This window comes from Sapajus apella, unplaced genomic scaffold (assembly GCF_009761245.1).
Source record: "Sapajus apella isolate SASKATOON/1434 unplaced genomic scaffold, GSC_monkey_1.0 scaffold58, whole genome shotgun sequence".
In the NCBI taxonomy this organism is placed as follows: Eukaryota; Metazoa; Chordata; class Mammalia; order Primates; family Cebidae; genus Sapajus; species Sapajus apella.
The window spans coordinates 3270750-3286901 of NW_022436998.1; the positions used below are offsets into that span (position 1 = coordinate 3270750).

Here is a 16152-nt window from a genome sequence, read left to right on the forward strand (position 1 = left end):
TTCACCCCTTAGATGCCCCTAGGGCTCACTCCCTTGCTTCCTTCAGGTCTAGGTCCAGATGTCACTTTATAAGAGTGGCCTTGACTGGCCGTCGCATGTAAAGTAGCAGTCTTTTTTTCCTGCTGCCATCACCCCATCATTCCCTATTCACCTTACCCTGCTTAATTTTACCCTATAGCACTGTCACCAACTAACATGTCAGATTTAAATTTTTTATTTGTCCCCTTTAGCTAGATTATCAACTCTGAGATCAGGGACACTGCCTGATTTGTTCACTCTTTATTTCCAGTGCCTAGAGAAGAGCCTGGCACTGTAGTAAGCGTATAATACGTATTTATTGAATGAGTGAATCTTTTACTTCCTTTTGATAAAGGTAAGCAAGGTTGTATGGTCAAAGGAGAAAGTCGTTTAACTTGCATTTGAATCCCAACTCTGCTACCACAAACTCAGGAGACCTGAAGAAAATTATGTTTCTTATCTGGGAAATGAAGTTTAGTCGATCACTGTGGTTGTTTAGTTCTTGTACTCTGTAATTCTTTCTTCTTTTTCATTGCTCTTTCTCATTTAAATATTTTTCACATCTGTAATCCTAGCACTTTGGGAGGCCAAGGCGGGCAGATCATGAGGTCAGGAGATCAAGACCATCCTGGCCAACATGGTGAAACCCCTTCTCTACTAAAAATACAAAAATTAGCTGGGCGTGGTGGCACATGCCTGTAGTCCCAGCTACTCGGGAAGCTGAGGCAGGAGAATCGCTTGAACCGTGAGGCAGAGGTTGCAGTGAGCTGAGATCGCACTTCTGCACTCTAGCCTGGGTGACACAGTGAGACTCCGTCTTAAAAAAAAAAAATTCTATTTATTTTTTTTCCCTAGTTTTGGCTGCCATTATATGATAGAAATTATCAATTATTTTACTGACAGTTCTCTAGCTTTACTGTTTTGAGGCAAATTCAGGGATAAGCTAACCTTTTCACAGGTCTCAATTTGTGTAATTTACCACAGACACATTTTCTAGTCTTTCACTCCTGTCCCCCACTACTCCAAGGGTGTGACTTGATTGGAGAGACATGGAGGACATGCAAATTCTGTATGTTTTCTGTCGGCCATGCTCCTTCCGCTAGCCTAAGCCTAGGCATGCATTTTGGCCCGTTCCCACTCCTCTCATACCCTGCATTTCTTAACTTGTCAGTTCTGCCACACCATCTGGGGTAGGCAGTTTCTCTCCTTATTCACTACCACCAGCACACACACACACCATATTTCAGGCTTCTTTTTCAGACACATTGTTTTTTTTCCTCATAAGAAGAAATAGCCTCAAGAATTCAACCATATCCTCAGGAATCATATTAACTGGTGTTCATTATCTTGATCCATCTCAAAAGGCCATATCACATTGAGAAGTAATAAAATCAGCTATTTTATTGTCAACATTTTCTTCCAGCCCATTTGCTTATGTGGACCCCTTGCACTGTAACATGGCCTATTTGTACCTTGAGCTCCTCAAAGACTCACTCAACGAGTATGCATATGCAGCAGAGCTAGCAGGCTTGAGCTATGATCTCCAAAATACCATCTATGGGATGTATGTAAGTACCCATGTCTTAGAGCCTTCCACTCATCAACATTTTTTATATTGATTTGATGGAAGCATTTTTTGATTGAGGTTATGAGTTTAATTTCTTTTTTTAAAAATCTTTATGGCTAATCATATTTAATTTTTAAGTTAGCTCTTATTCTAAGTGTTTAACTACATACCATTCATATTGTGCAAATTTTCCTTGATTTCTTTTTTTTTCTTTTTTTTTTTTTTTTTTAACATCTTTCATCAGCGTGTCATATTTTTCTACTCAAACAAAATTGGATACCGATTTAGGTTTAGATCCCACCCATTCTGTGTTTGAAATCTTGGTCTTTGGCAAAGGAAAATAAAGTCTTCCTTCTTTTGTAAAACCTAAGTTTGGCGTATACTATTTCCCTAGAAATCCAGAACATGAGGCTGCATATCCATACTCTTCGGTCATGTTTCTTCATTTCCATGCCACTGCTTGAGGTATCAAAGCATTTCTTTTGTTTTTCTTTTTGTTAGTCGCTACATTTATGCTGATCCTCTCCATTGCAACATGACATACCTGTTTATCAGGTTATTGAAGGATGATTTAAAAGAGTATACATATGCAGCACGCCTCTCAGGTTTGAGCTATGGCATTGCATCAGGAATGAATGCAATACTTGTAAGTAACATGAAAACCAAAGAAAAGGCACCACCCCGTTTAAGCATTATGTTGAGCTTGGGAAAACTATTAACTTCTGCATTTTTAAAGAAGAAAGTTGATGGTGTTTTTCCTTGCACCTTTTTGATGATTGAAGAACTCAAATTAGTGTTAGTTCCACTAATGAATGATTTAATTAAGTTTAGTGCATCTTGTGAACATGTGTGTGTGCTGCATTTATTTGCATGTTCTTTGCTTAAGATGTTTAACATATTAATCCTGACAGCATGTTGTTTTTTCCATATAATTGAGTGTGTATTAACATCTGTAAGTAGAAGATATCCATAGTTACTGTTGTGGTGCTTGATTTTTACCTATAAATAGGCTCCCTTTATTTCTGCAGATAGCAGAAAGTTTCTATGTTCAGATACACCTGACATTTTATTTTATTTTATTTTATTTTTTTTTTTTTTTGAGACAGAGTTTCACTCATGTTACCCAGGCTGGAGTGCAATGGCGCGATCTCAGCTCACCGCAACCTCCGCCTCCTGGGTTCAGGCAATTCTCCTGCCTCAGCCTCCTGAGTAGCTGGGATTACAGGCACACACCACCATGCCCAGCTAATTTTTTGTATTTTTAGTAGAGACGGGGTTTCACCATGTTGACCAGGATGGTCTCGATCTCTTGACCTCGTGATCCACCCGCCTCGGCCTCCCAAAGTGCTGGGATTACAGGCTTGAGCCACCGCGCCCGGCTGCACCTGACATTTTAATTTAACTTACTTTGTCACATACACCATTACCTACTTTATGTGTTTTAAAATAAGCATTATTAAATTCGTCTAAGAAATAACTAGATCCTTTCTTTTGAATGTGTTTCCAAGCTTGCTTATATCTCAATTCCAAGTTAATATCCCTTTTGTGGCACACATTCCTCTTCACTTTTCTTGAAAATATATTGCATATTTTAGTAAAAATGAAAATGAGAGCATTTTGGGGTACTCTTTATTTAAATTCTAAGATTGTAGGAGTTTTAAATTTTATTTATTTTCCAGTGACTTTTTTTTCCTTCACATAAATATCTGGTAGCTTTTGTTGAATGTGTAAGAATGTATATTAATCTAAGCATTCTTAGAGTCTATAGAAATTTGAAGCTCAGAGATCATAATTAGCTCTAAAAAGAAAAGTAATCATCTATTTTCTCTTTTTTTCTGTTGATTTTTTTGTAGCATATTACCATCAAAACAAATAATTTTTATTTATGACAAAATGGGTTTTCTGCTAATTGTTTGTTTAGTTCCTACAGTAGGAAACATGATGTGCTTGCCATGGCCAGTGGCCTTCCCTCCTGCTGAGGTTCTTGCCTATCCTCCTTCACAGCATACAGATTTTCATGGTATTCTAGCTGCAGTGTATCCCCTACTGCTTTTAGTGCCACCATGTGGAAATATGATAGGAATTCTTCATTCCTCACTTTTCAAAATATTAGGCATTTAGAGACAAAGTAAATTGTGCTAAATTAGCTGGGCACGGCGGCTCTCGCCTGTAATCCCAGCACTTCGGAAGGCCAAGACAGGTGGATTGCTTTGGGCTCAGGAGTTCCAGACCAACCTCCTGGGCAACGTGGCAAGACCCTGTCTCTACAAAAAATTAGCCAGACATGGTGGTGTGTGCCTGTAGTCCAGCTACTCCGGAGGCTGAGGTGAGAGGATCACTTGAGCCTGGGCAGCAGAATTTGCAGTGAGCCAAGATTGCACCACTGCACTGCAGCCTGGGCAGCAGAGCTAGAGCATGTCTAAAAAAAAAAAAAAAAAAAAAAAAAAAGTGCTAAGCCAAGATCCTGATGATACATACAGTGTATCTTTTTTTACACATTTGTTTTGCCATTAGCTTTTAGAACACTAACAAAACTTATCAAATATGCAAGTGGTTAGAATTGTAGATCCTGCGAGGCAAAGTGGTTCATACTTATAATCCCATCACTTTGGGAGGCCGAGGCAGGTGGATCACTTGAGGTCAGGAGTTCAAGACCAGCCTGGCCAACATGGTGAAACCCCGTCTACTAAAAATATAAAAATTAGCTTGGCATGGTGGCACACCTGTGGTCCTAGCTACTCAAGAGGCTGAGGCGGGAGAATTCCTTGAGCCCGGCAGGCAGAGGTTGCAGGGAGCCAAGATGACACCACCACACTCCAGCCTGGGTGACAGAGACTTTTTTTTTTGAGACTCTGTCTCAAAATATCTATATCTATATCTATATATATATGGGTCCTAATTGGGCAACACTGAATGAGAAAGTGGCAAAATGCCATGTAATGCAGAATCAGGGCTGCCTCATTTCTCCAGGACGACTTTTAAAATATTTAAACAATTTGGGGACAAAGATGGTTAAAACTGGGCATGGCGGCTCACGCCTGTAATTCCAGCACTTTGGAAGGCTGGGGTAGGTGGATCACCTGAGGTCAGGAGTTCGATACCAACTTGACAAACATGGTGAAACCCTGTCACTACTGAAAATACAGAATATTAGCCGGGTGTGGTGGTGTGCACCTTAATCCCAGCTACTCCAGAGGGTGAGGCAGGAGAACTGCTTGAAGCTGGCAGGTGGAGGTTGCAGTGAACCAAAATCGTGCCACCGCACTCCAGCCTGGGCAACAAAAGCAAAACTCTGTCTCAAAAAAAAAAAAAAAAAAGATGGTTAATGTTACCTTCCGAAATGTTACATTATATTTATGAGACATTAAATTGAATATGTTTCATTTTTTATCTCTGGTTGTAGGATTTTCTACATGTTTAAAAATCAGGTTAAATTGTTTATTTGGAAGTTGTTTTGTGATATTTTTAGACTTTTAATACCCTGAATTCTTTCTGTAGCTTTCAGTGAAAGGTTACAATGACAAGCAGCCAATTTTACTAAAGAAGATTATTGAGAAAATGGCTACCTTTGAGATTGATGAAAAAAGATTTGAAATTATCAAAGAAGCAGTAAGTTTTCTGAACTCTATTTTTTTATTCATAACATAATATTGCTATATTATAAAAAGTTTTGATAATATAAAAGAAGTGAGGAGAAAAAGGAGCATTCATAACCTTGTTGCATTCATCTCACCCTGTCTTTGCAAAATCCTATACTCTATCCAGAAAGAAAGCCTAGTAGACCCTGGTGGATAGCTGACCTCTTCTCTGTGGGTTCCAAGAGCTAGGGCAGTTGCAGCTCTGAATCATTCAAAGAGAAGCACTTAGTGGCTGTCAGGGCCTCCTTGAATGTTACATCCCAACCTCCAGTTCAGAGGAATACACAATTCAGCAGACTGAGGTCTGCCTTACCATAAGACCTTGTCACATTAGAGCGTACTATTTGGGTTTGACATATCTTCCACTTAAATTCAATTCATGTTTAGCCCAGTAACGGAAGTAAGGGATGAACAGCTGTTTCTGAAGCTCAACTATGATCTTTTCATTGTATACCAAGAGAAACTGCCATCAGTTTTCAAATAAAGATCCCATGTGGATACCTATCAATGTTGCTTGCTTACGGAGACTTTGAGGATAGCTTTATAGTGTAGAACCTAAAGATTCCAAAAGACATCCCTGAAAACCAGGGGAAACTTTCTGAGGGACAAAAGATATCCCATAGTGAAGGCACTTACAGTCCATGTCAGATGCTGAACAAATGTAAGCAGCACCCTGGACAAAGAAAAAGCATGCACTTTTATGTATGGATCGGAGAGGAATAAACCCCATTCTTAATTATGTAACTTCAGAAAGGGGAAAGAAGTAAATCCTAGTAACACATTGTTTGAAATTTTATTATAACTGGACTTTTAAAATGATTTTTAAAAGATTTATAAAATTACTGAACTTGTGTCTGCCTTCACTAGTATATGCGATCTCTTAACAATTTCCGGGCTGAACAGCCTCACCAGCATGCCATGTACTACCTCCGCTTGCTGATGACAGAAGTGGCCTGGACTAAAGATGAGTTAAAAGAAGCTCTAGATGGTGAGACTCTTCTACTTAAAGCTTAATGCTTTCTTCATTTTTTTCCTAAATTCATTTTGGTTTATTCTGACATTTACTGTGTATACTTTTAAATAACTTGTAGTTCTATTAAAGCTGGCTGTGCATATGTTTTATAAAAACAGTGGTGGGTAGGATGGCTATAGTTAACAGTAACATATACTTTCAAATAAGTAGAAGGAGGGTATTGAACATTCCCAACACAAATGATAAATAAACTTGAGATGATGGATATTTTAGATTTCTGCAGAAGGACTGGGTACAATGGGTCGTACCTGTAATCCTAGTACTTTGGGAGGTGGAGGCAGGAGGATCACTTGAGCCCAGGAGTTTGAGACCAGCCTGGGCAATATAGTGAGATTCTGTCTCTACAAAAAAATAATAAAAATATTAGCTGGATGTGGTGGCATACACCTGTGGTCCCACTTACTCGAGAGACTGTGTGGCTAGAGGACTGTTTGTGCCTGGGAAGTTGAGGCTGCAGTGAGCCATGATTACGCCCACTGCACTCCAGCTTGGGTAACAGAGCAAGAGTCCCCACCTCCAAAAAAATAAAAAATGTCTGCAGACTAAGTATTCTGACCCAAGTACTAACCTTGTTAATATTGAAGGGTTTTTTTGTTTGTTTGTTTGTTTGAGACTGAGTCTTGCTCTGTTACCCAAGATAGAGTGCAGTGGTGTGATCTCCGCTCATTGCAACCTCTGCCTCCTGGGTTCAAGCAATTCTGCCTCAGCCTCCCGAGTAGCTGGTGTTACAGGTGTGCAACAACACGTCTGGCTAATATTTTGTATTTTTAGTAGGGGCAGGGTTTCACCATGTTGGCCAGGCTGGTCTTGAACTTCTGACCTCAGGTGATCCACCTGCCTTGGCTTCCCAAACTGCTGGGATTGTAGGGGTGAGTCATCGCAACTGGCCAAAATTGAAGTTTTAAGAAGAGAAAATGTTAGCCGAACTCCAACGTCTTAACACACAGAAATATTCCCCTTCCCCCACTCCCCGCTTTAGCATCCTTAGATCAGTTCAGTTAAAAATTGGAAAACGTGTAAAGCTTAAAGAGTCATCTTTCGGTTTGTTCCTAGAATCTTAAATCTAATTTTCAGGAGTTTGACTTGAAAATCTGAAATTCCGCAGCCTGGCCAACATGGTGAAACCCCATCTCTACTAAAAATACAAAAAATTAGCTGGGCATCTTGGTGGAAGCCTATAATCCCAGCTACTCAGGAGGCTGAGGCAGGAGAATTGCTTGAACCTGGGAGATGGAGATGGCAGTGAGCTAAGATCATGCCACTGCACTCCAGCCTGGCGACCGTGTGAGACTCCATCTCAAAAAAAAAAAAAAGAAAATCTGAAACTCCTTGAGAGCAATGATTATGCCTTTCTTCCATACCCTCTTTACTTAGTATCTAGTTATAATATTATGCCCTCAGTGTGTATCTAATGAATGCCTATTGAATGCAAAGAAATTACTTTCAGGATTTCTTTATTGAAAAAAATATAGATTGGTATCACCCTTATTATTTTAAGATTTTTCACTTCTTAACATCACCAATTAATCTTTCTTCTTACATGCTTAGCCATAAGCAATAAAATACAATAAAAGAATTCTGGACCGGGCATGGTGGCTTATGCCTGTAATCTCAGTACTTGGGAGGCCAAGGCGGGTGGATCACGAGGTCAAGAGATCAAGACCATCCTGTCCCAACGTGGTGAAACTCCAACTCTAATAAAAATACAAAAATTAGCTGGGCGTGGTGGCATGTGCCTTTAGTCCCAGCTCCTCAGGAAGCTGAAGCAGGGGAATTGCTTGAACCCAGGAAGTGGAGGTTGCAGTCTTCCAAGATCGCACCACTGCACTCCAGCCTGGTGACAGAGCAAGACTCTGTCTCAAAAAAAAAAAAAAAAAAAAAGAATTTTGTTGAATGTTTTAATAATCTTTTATGACAAATTCTTATACTTCTGTAATACTATGCTTTTGATGTCTTCAGTGACCCAAATCAAGAGCAAAGTACTGAAAGTCATTATTTTGTTGGTTGTCTCAGGCATTAGGTAGGAGGCTAGATTATAAAAATCCATAATTAGAACAGGTGCATTTTTTATCAGGACAGTTAATACGCTTTTTGCAAAATGATCATGGTCATACGCAATTAATAGCAAGAATTATACCTTTAAAAATACCACACAATTGATTTTAAATGTTTTCAAAAATGAAACCTACTTTTATAATGATCAAAAAAAAAAAAAAGCAAAGGCTTGAGGTTTTTTTTCTCCCTTTGTTAGAATCTAGGTCAGATGGCATGTTAATTTTAAGCCGAATAAGCTCTATAATATCTCAAAGGCATATGAAGGCTTTCTAAAATGGGTTTTATGAAGAGAAAAGTCAGTACTTCTTTGGTTTAAATTTTCTGCTCAAGTAAATAATTATTCCATTTTGATATATATATATACTCCTACAATAATAAAAAAAAATGCCAAAATGGCTTAATTTGGAGACAACTCAGTGGGAGAGGCTTGCTGTTCAGTGACTCTAAATCATTCAGCTATGCAGGTGCCAGAGTAGCAAGAACTTCAGGGTTCGGTGTGGTCCAGCAGCATTTACTGAGTGCCCACAGCACACCCAGCCCAAGACTCCAGGTGCTTGAGATCAAAAAATGATCAAGTAAACATCGCAATACCCCATCTCTACAAAAAATACAAAAATTAGCTAGGCATGGTGGTGCATGCCTGTAGTTCCAGCCCCTCGGGAGGCTAAGGCAGGAGAATTGCTTGAACCCAGGAGGTGGAGGTTGTGGCACTGCACTTCAGCCTGGGTGACAGAGCAAGACTCTGTCTCAAAAATAAATAAATAAATAAAAACTAAAAATGATCAATTAGATGGGGGTTTCTTTGATCAAGGAGCTCCATTCTGGTGGTGAAGCATAAATGTAAATAGATCATTTTAATAGAGACAAGAGGGTAAGTATTGTGACAGAAAGCTGCAGAGAGTGCTGAGGGAGCCTAGTGAAGAGGACTCCTAAGGCAGTACAGTGGAGTAGAATGAATATCTACTTTGGAATTAGACCAGGGATCAAACCCCAGCTCTGCAATTTACTAGCTTGATGACTTTGAACAACAAACTTAAATTTTCTTAATTTTCCTGCCCTTAAAGCGGGGATAATAGTACCTGCTTTATAATGTGAAAGATAACATCTGTAAAATCCCTGATCTGTGGTAAGCACTTGTTAATTCCCTTCCCATGTTTCACTTTAAAAGTCAGTCACTGATTTTAGCATCCATTGGTAGATCTTGCATATAGCAATTATTACTATGGTGTCCTAATGGAGGAGGGACAGCTCTTCCTTACAGAATGATTAAATCAATATATGTAAAAGAATGGGGGAAGTAGAAAAATTGCCATTAGAGCTCCATAGTAATAATTGCTACAGGCAATCCGCCAATGGATGCTAAAATTAGTGGGTCACATTTAAAGAAAAAGAAATTATTTGTATAATCTCATTTCTTTTTCCCAAAATAAATATTTAGTAATTACAGTGAGAAAAATAGGCATAGATGGGCAAGTGGACTTTTCTGAATTGCATGTAGAGCACATGTGAGTTATTAGATTATAAACAAAAGAATAAAATGATACATTTACAAGAAGGACATCTGGCAGACACCACCTGAACCAAGTGATCAGTGTTAACTCACTAGTACTACAACACATCAACTTCATGAACCCCCTGATAGGATGCAGTGAGAAACGTGCATTACTTTTGTGGTATTCTTTCTAGTAATACATACATGAAATCTAATTGTAAGAAAACACTAGACAAACCCAGATGGGGGACTTCTATAAAATAACTGAACAGTACTCTACAAAAGTCTTAAGGTCATGAAATATATGGAAAGGCTGAGAAACTGTCAAGAGATTAGAAGGAACTAAAGACATATGACAGCTAAATGTAATGGAGGGTTGTGGATCAGATCCTGGAATAAAATAAGGACAAAAATGGAAAAAATCCAAATATAGTCTGTACATTAGTTAATAGTATTATACCAATGTTAATTTATTAGTTTTGATGGGTTATGAAAGATGTTAACATTAGGGATAACTAGGTGAAGTGTGTATAGGGACTCTGTACTATTGTTGCAAGTCTTCTGTAAGTCTCAAATTATCTCAAAAAAAAAAAAAAGAACCTCATAGATAGAGCTCACATGTCTTCCTGCACCTTTACAGATGTAACCCTTCCTCGCCTTAAGGCCTTCATACCTCAGCTCCTGTCACGGCTGCACATTGAAGCCCTTCTCCATGGAAACATAACAAAGCAGGTGGGTGGTTGAGGTTTTAGCAATCTTTTGTGGATCAATGCAAGTTATTTTTTTCCTCTAGTCTTTCTCAAGATTGTTAACCAGCACAATGTGATAATAAACACATTAGAGTTTACTCAACCCTTTCTGCTCTTTGGAGGAAGGTAGAAGGCACAGGGAAAGTAGAATGATGGTAGTTAACTAAGGACCTAATTTCATGGCTGCCTCCTCTGCTGTTTCCTACCTTATGCAATCATAGGAAGAAATGGGAGTAATTATCCCTACTCTGTATAGGGTAGCATACTTGTTGGATAAGAGTACATGCTGTACATCAGACAGCCTGGATTGAAATCCTGGCTTTGTTATATACTAGATCTGTAATCTTTTGAAAATGTCTTAACTGTGTGCTTATCTGTTTCCTTATCTGTAAAATTAGAGTTACAGGACATCACCTATATAATGTCTTGTAAGGATTAAATAGTACATGCTAAGTCCTTAGCACATGGAAAGCTCTACAAAATTTCCATGGCAGTCTGTCTCAAGATCCCTCAGTCTTGGCCAGGTGCAGTGGCTCACACCTGTCATCTCAGAGCTTTGGAGGCTGAGGGGGGAGAATTGCTTGAACCCAATTCAAGACCAGCCTGGGCAACATAGTGAGACCTCGTTTCTACAAAAAAAAATTGAAAAATAGCCAGGTGTGGTAGTGCACGCCTATAGTCCTAGCTACTCTGGAGGCTGAGGCAGGAGGATTTCTTGAGCCTAGGAGGTTGAGGCTGCAGTGAGTTATGATTGTGCCACTGCACTCCAGCCTGGGTGACAGAATGAAACCCTGTCTCAAAAAAAGAAAAGATCCCTTGGTCTCTGCTACTCTGCTATACCCCCTCCAGAACAATATGCCTGAGGTCAGATGCTAATAAATGGCAGAAACAAGATTCTTACCAAGGTCAGTTTTATCTAGAGTAAAACCTATGCTTGCCTCCCTTGCTTTTCTGTGACCCCAGGTGTCTGTAGTCAGGATCATTTCACTAGGGACCATCTTTGGCAGTGCTTTTTTTCCAGCATCAGCATCAGTGTTGATGATTGTCTGGGTGGCTGTTTCTTTCACCACTGCCAAATTGACTGTATTGCAAAATTACTATACTGACAAATTTAATTTTTATCCATTTGAATAGGATCAAATGTATTTAAGATTTTAAAATCACTTTTATGATAACACTAGTTTATCTCACAAACAAGATATACTTATGTTTTTGTAATGTGCTAGGTCATATCTTTTTCCGTAGGCTGCTTTAGGAATTATGCAGATGGTCGAAGACACCCTCATTGAGCATGCTCATACCAAACCTCTCCTTCCAAGTCAGCTGGTTCGGTATAGAGAAGTTCAGCTCCCTGACAGTAAGTAGAGATGTTGTAACTTTGGGGATGGACTACTTTGACATAACAGTGTGGGTGATTACAGGTGAGTTGAATTTGGTATAGTTTTATGCCAAAGATCCACTGGGAACCTCTTATTTATAGAAGTATGATTAGAGATAGGTAATTCTGCCAAAAAAATTTTTGGTCAGAGGGCCAAAGAAGTGATATTGGAGGTAGGCAATAATTTTGAAGAGAATGATACTAGAATTGATGGATACTTGAATGAAGGGGAATAAGGAAGTAAAAATATCACAAAGCTATTGACTATGAGGCATGAAATAAAATATATTTATAAAAATGGAAACTGGACTTATAATATTTAATTCGAAGCCCATAGGATTCTTTGGCAGAAATAGTTTCAGGAAACCCACAGGTGCAGATAACATGTAATCATTACAAGTACATTTTTATAAGGGATTAACAAAAACTTTTATTGAATTTATATATTGCGGTTTACAATGTTGTGTTACTTTTACATTAACAGTGGTTTCTTCTGGTAAAAACTCATTAAGCATTATTGTCAGTATTGCTCAAGACTGTGTAATAGAAGGTATGTCAAGTGAAGGAAGAGAAGCTTTTTTGGGGGCAAACTTGATTGTTGGCTATTCCCTGTGCATGAACCATCTGTGCTGCCTTTTTCCCCCAGCTATTTTATTCTCCCGAAATGGTGTTCTCCTTTCTCCGTTCTTCCTCATGGGCCAGTGCCTACATCCTGTTTCTCCTTTTAGGCCTATTTATAAGGTACTCATTCCACTAAGCTTTTTCTAAAACTCCCAGCTAGAAATAATCACATCTACCTCTGGACTTGGCAGCACAATTTTTCTGGATCTCCCTATTCAAGCTACTTAGCACTTCTACTCTTGTGTTGGGATTGAAGTGCATCTACTACTTCTCGTTAGACCGTACATTCCTTAAAGGCAAAGTCTGTCTCTAGTTCATTGAGTAGCTTCTAAAGCAACTAGAACATACTATTACTTCAGGATACCTTTGTTGAATGCTTAAAGATACGTTGAGCCTGCTCTGCTGTTCTGCATGACCAGTCATCACAGATCTGGTAACAGTTTATTTCCAACTTCTGCTAGTTTATTCCTCAGTCACTACAACCAGGGCAAGAATCAGGATATGCTGATTCTACTACAGCCAGGGCAAGAATCAGGAGATGCTGATTCCACTACAACCAGAGGAAGAATCAGGAGATGCTGATTCCATTATGAGAGGAAGAAACAGGATATGCAGATTCCACTACAACCAGAGAAAGAATCAGGATATCAGATTTCACTACAGCCAGAGGAAGAATCAGGATATGCTGATTGCACTACAACTGGGGCAAGAATCAGGCAGGATATGCTGATTCCACTACAATTAGAGAAGGACTCTGGACATGCTGTGCAAGAGTCATAGCAGTTGACTTCAAAGTGAAGCTAGTCGAGAAACAATATTTCAAAGTCAAATTCATCTTTCATACTTCTTTGACTCTACTTCCCTCTTTCTCTTACCTTTCCTAAGATCTTATTTCTTTGGTCTCCTAAGTACCCTCCCAAATTTTTCTGTGTTCAAAAATAGCTCAGGTCACATTTTATTCTCAGAATGCTAGGTAGTAGGAAATCATTCTGAATTAGCCAGCTGATCAGATATGAATACTTTAAATAGTTCTTCACTTAACTCTCCATAGAAAGGCATTTACTGTTTATAAAGAAAATACTCAGGCCAGGGTGGTGGCTCATGCCTATAATCCCAGCACTTTAGGAGGCCAAAGCAAAAAGATTGTTTGAAGCCAGGAATTTGAGACCAGCCTGGGCAATGTAGTAAGAACTTGTTTCTACAAAAAACTTTTAAAAAATTAGCTGGGCATGGTGGCGCACACCTGTGGCTACTTAGGAGGCTGAGGTGGGTCGATCGCTTGAGCCCAGGAGGTTGAGGCTCCAGTGAGCCATGATTGTGCCACTGCACTCCAGCTTAGGTGCCAGAGTGAGAGACTGTCTCAAGAGAAAAGGAAAAATTCCAGCCATTACAAAGGAGATGTTTTATTTATTTTTATTTTTATTATTTTTTGAGATGGATTCTCAGTCTGTCACTCGGGCTGGAGTGTAGTGGCACGATCTCAGCTCACTGCAGCCAAGGAGACGTTTTAGAATATGTATGAAAAGGGCCAGATGTGGTAGCCCACACCTGTAATTCCAGCATTTTGGGAGATCGAGGACAGGAGTTCAAGACTGGCCTGGCCAACATGGCAACCCCCCCCGTACCTACTAAAAATAGAAAAATTAGCTGGGTGTGGTGACACATGCCTGTAGTCTCAGCTACTTGGGAGGCTGAGGCAGGAGAATTGCTTGAACCTGGTAGACAGACGTTGCAGAGAGCTGAGATGACACAACTGCACTCCAGCCTGGGTGACAGAGCAAGACTTTGTCTCAAAAACAAAAAAGTATGAAAAAGCTGGAAGAATGTGAGGTGAGAGAGAGAGGCTTACAGGCCATGTTCTCCTTTTTTTGAGAAAAGGTCTTGCTCTGTAGCTTGGGCTGGAGTGCAGTGGTCCAGGCACAGCTCACTGCAGCCTCAAATTCCTGGGGTCAAGTGATCCTCTCACCTCAGCCTCCTGAGTAGCTGGGATTATAAATGTGAGCCATGGCCCTGGCTCTCCTCCTTCTGATGAGAGGGAAGTTAGTGCTGCCAGTTATAATCAGAAAGTTTGACTAATGGGTCAAATTTGGACAAAGTCAGAAAAGTGAAATCAACGATACACAATTCTAGGCTTCTCTACCTCCCTTTTCGATTAATGTCTAAATTATCATCCATAAGTATGGGCAGACATAGCATTGACTTTATTAAACCCTAAATAAGTTTTTGAACTTGTTGCTGTCTTTTTGAAACTTCTAGGAGGATGGTTTGTTTATCAGCAAAGGAATGAAGTTCACAATAACTGTGGCATTGAGATATACTACCAAACGGATATGCAAAGCACCTCAGAGAATATGTTTCTGGAGCTCTTCTGTCAGATTATCTCGGAGCCTTGCTTCAACACCCTGCGCACCAAGGAGCAGTTAGGTGAGAGGAAAGTGGGGAAATAGCGGGGTATTGTAGACTTTAATGAATTATCATTGTCCCTGTAAAGCATTTTCCACATGTAGATTCACCTAACACTGTGTATCAGGCATGCTCTACTTAGAGAGACTTGAGAAAACCTTATTACAGAGAATCCACTTCTAAAAGATAAGCAGTCACTATCTTATGGACATTAAAGTAATTATTTACAAGATGGTACTGTGTATTACATACATGTCAATAAAGAGGGCATCTTAGGTAAGGGGGGAAGAATACTAAGGACAAGCTTATTGGTAGCAAGATGAGAAACAAGCCATCCAGAGAAGCTTAGAGTCACTAAAGCTTGAGTTCCCTGAGGACAGGTATTATCTCTTATTCATCTTTATACCCCAAGCCTGGGACATACAGAAGGCACTCAGTAAGTGTTTGCAGTTTTAGACACTGTTAAAAATCTTGAGGTCCTGGCAGGTTTGGTGAATGAGGAAAGAAGTTCAAAGAAGTCCCAGTAATGACAGAAAGGAACCAGTGAAAAAAGATTTGGTCGAGTCTCTCCAAGTACCCATCATTGTTTAAGTACCCATTGTGCTAGATGCTGGACAGGGAAAATGGATGCTATGGATGGTCCTTCTTTTCTTTCTTTTTTTTTTTTTGGTCCTTCCTTTCAAAGAGCTCACAGTCAAATCAGGATGGCAGGACCTGTAAAGGAATAATTTTAGTTCAGTGTGATAAATGTTACTATAAGAGCTCAAACTTTTGGCCAGGTGTGGTGGCTCACACCTGTAATCCTAGCACTTTGGGAGGCCAAGGTGGGTGGATCATCTGAGGTCAGGAGTTCAAGACCAGACTGGCTAACATGGCAAGACCTCATCTCTACTGAAAATATAAAAATTAGCTGAGCGTGGTGGTGCCCACCTATAGTCCCAGCTACTCGGGAGGCTGACGCAGAGATCACTTGAACCTGGGAGGCAGAGTTTGCAGTGAGCCAAGATCACACCATTGCACTACAGCTTGCGTGACAGAACAAGACTCCATCACAAAAAAAAAAAAACACAAAAAAACAAACAAAAAAAAAAACACTCAAACTATGAATGGCTATTTTGAAGATAGAAGCTTCCTTAGAATTGGGACCCAGATGGCTGGGCGCCGTGGCTCAAGCCTGTAATCCCAGCACTTTGGGAGG

At 39.7% G+C, this 16152-nt stretch overlaps 1 protein-coding gene across 5 annotated transcripts in view; it reads left to right on the forward strand.

Annotated features, from left to right (window-relative positions):
* IDE (insulin degrading enzyme) overlaps positions 1 to 16152 on the forward strand; it is a 129368-nt gene that overhangs the window by 100426 nt on the left and 12790 nt on the right. For 4 of the 5 annotated variants that reach the window (XM_032245529.1, XM_032245531.1, XM_032245532.1 and 1 more), the window contains 6 exons: positions 1442 to 1586; positions 5084 to 5194; positions 6091 to 6211; positions 10444 to 10535; positions 11798 to 11909; positions 14808 to 14975. In XM_032245529.1, the coding sequence (XP_032101420.1) occupies positions 1442 to 1586; positions 5084 to 5194; positions 6091 to 6211; positions 10444 to 10535; positions 11798 to 11909; positions 14808 to 14975 (749 nt within the window). Of the gene's footprint in view, positions 1 to 1441; positions 1587 to 2086; positions 2232 to 5083; positions 5195 to 6090; positions 6212 to 10443; positions 10536 to 11797; positions 11910 to 14807; positions 14976 to 16152 lie in introns of all 5 variants that reach the window. The other variant, XM_032245530.1, reaches the window with a different exon arrangement.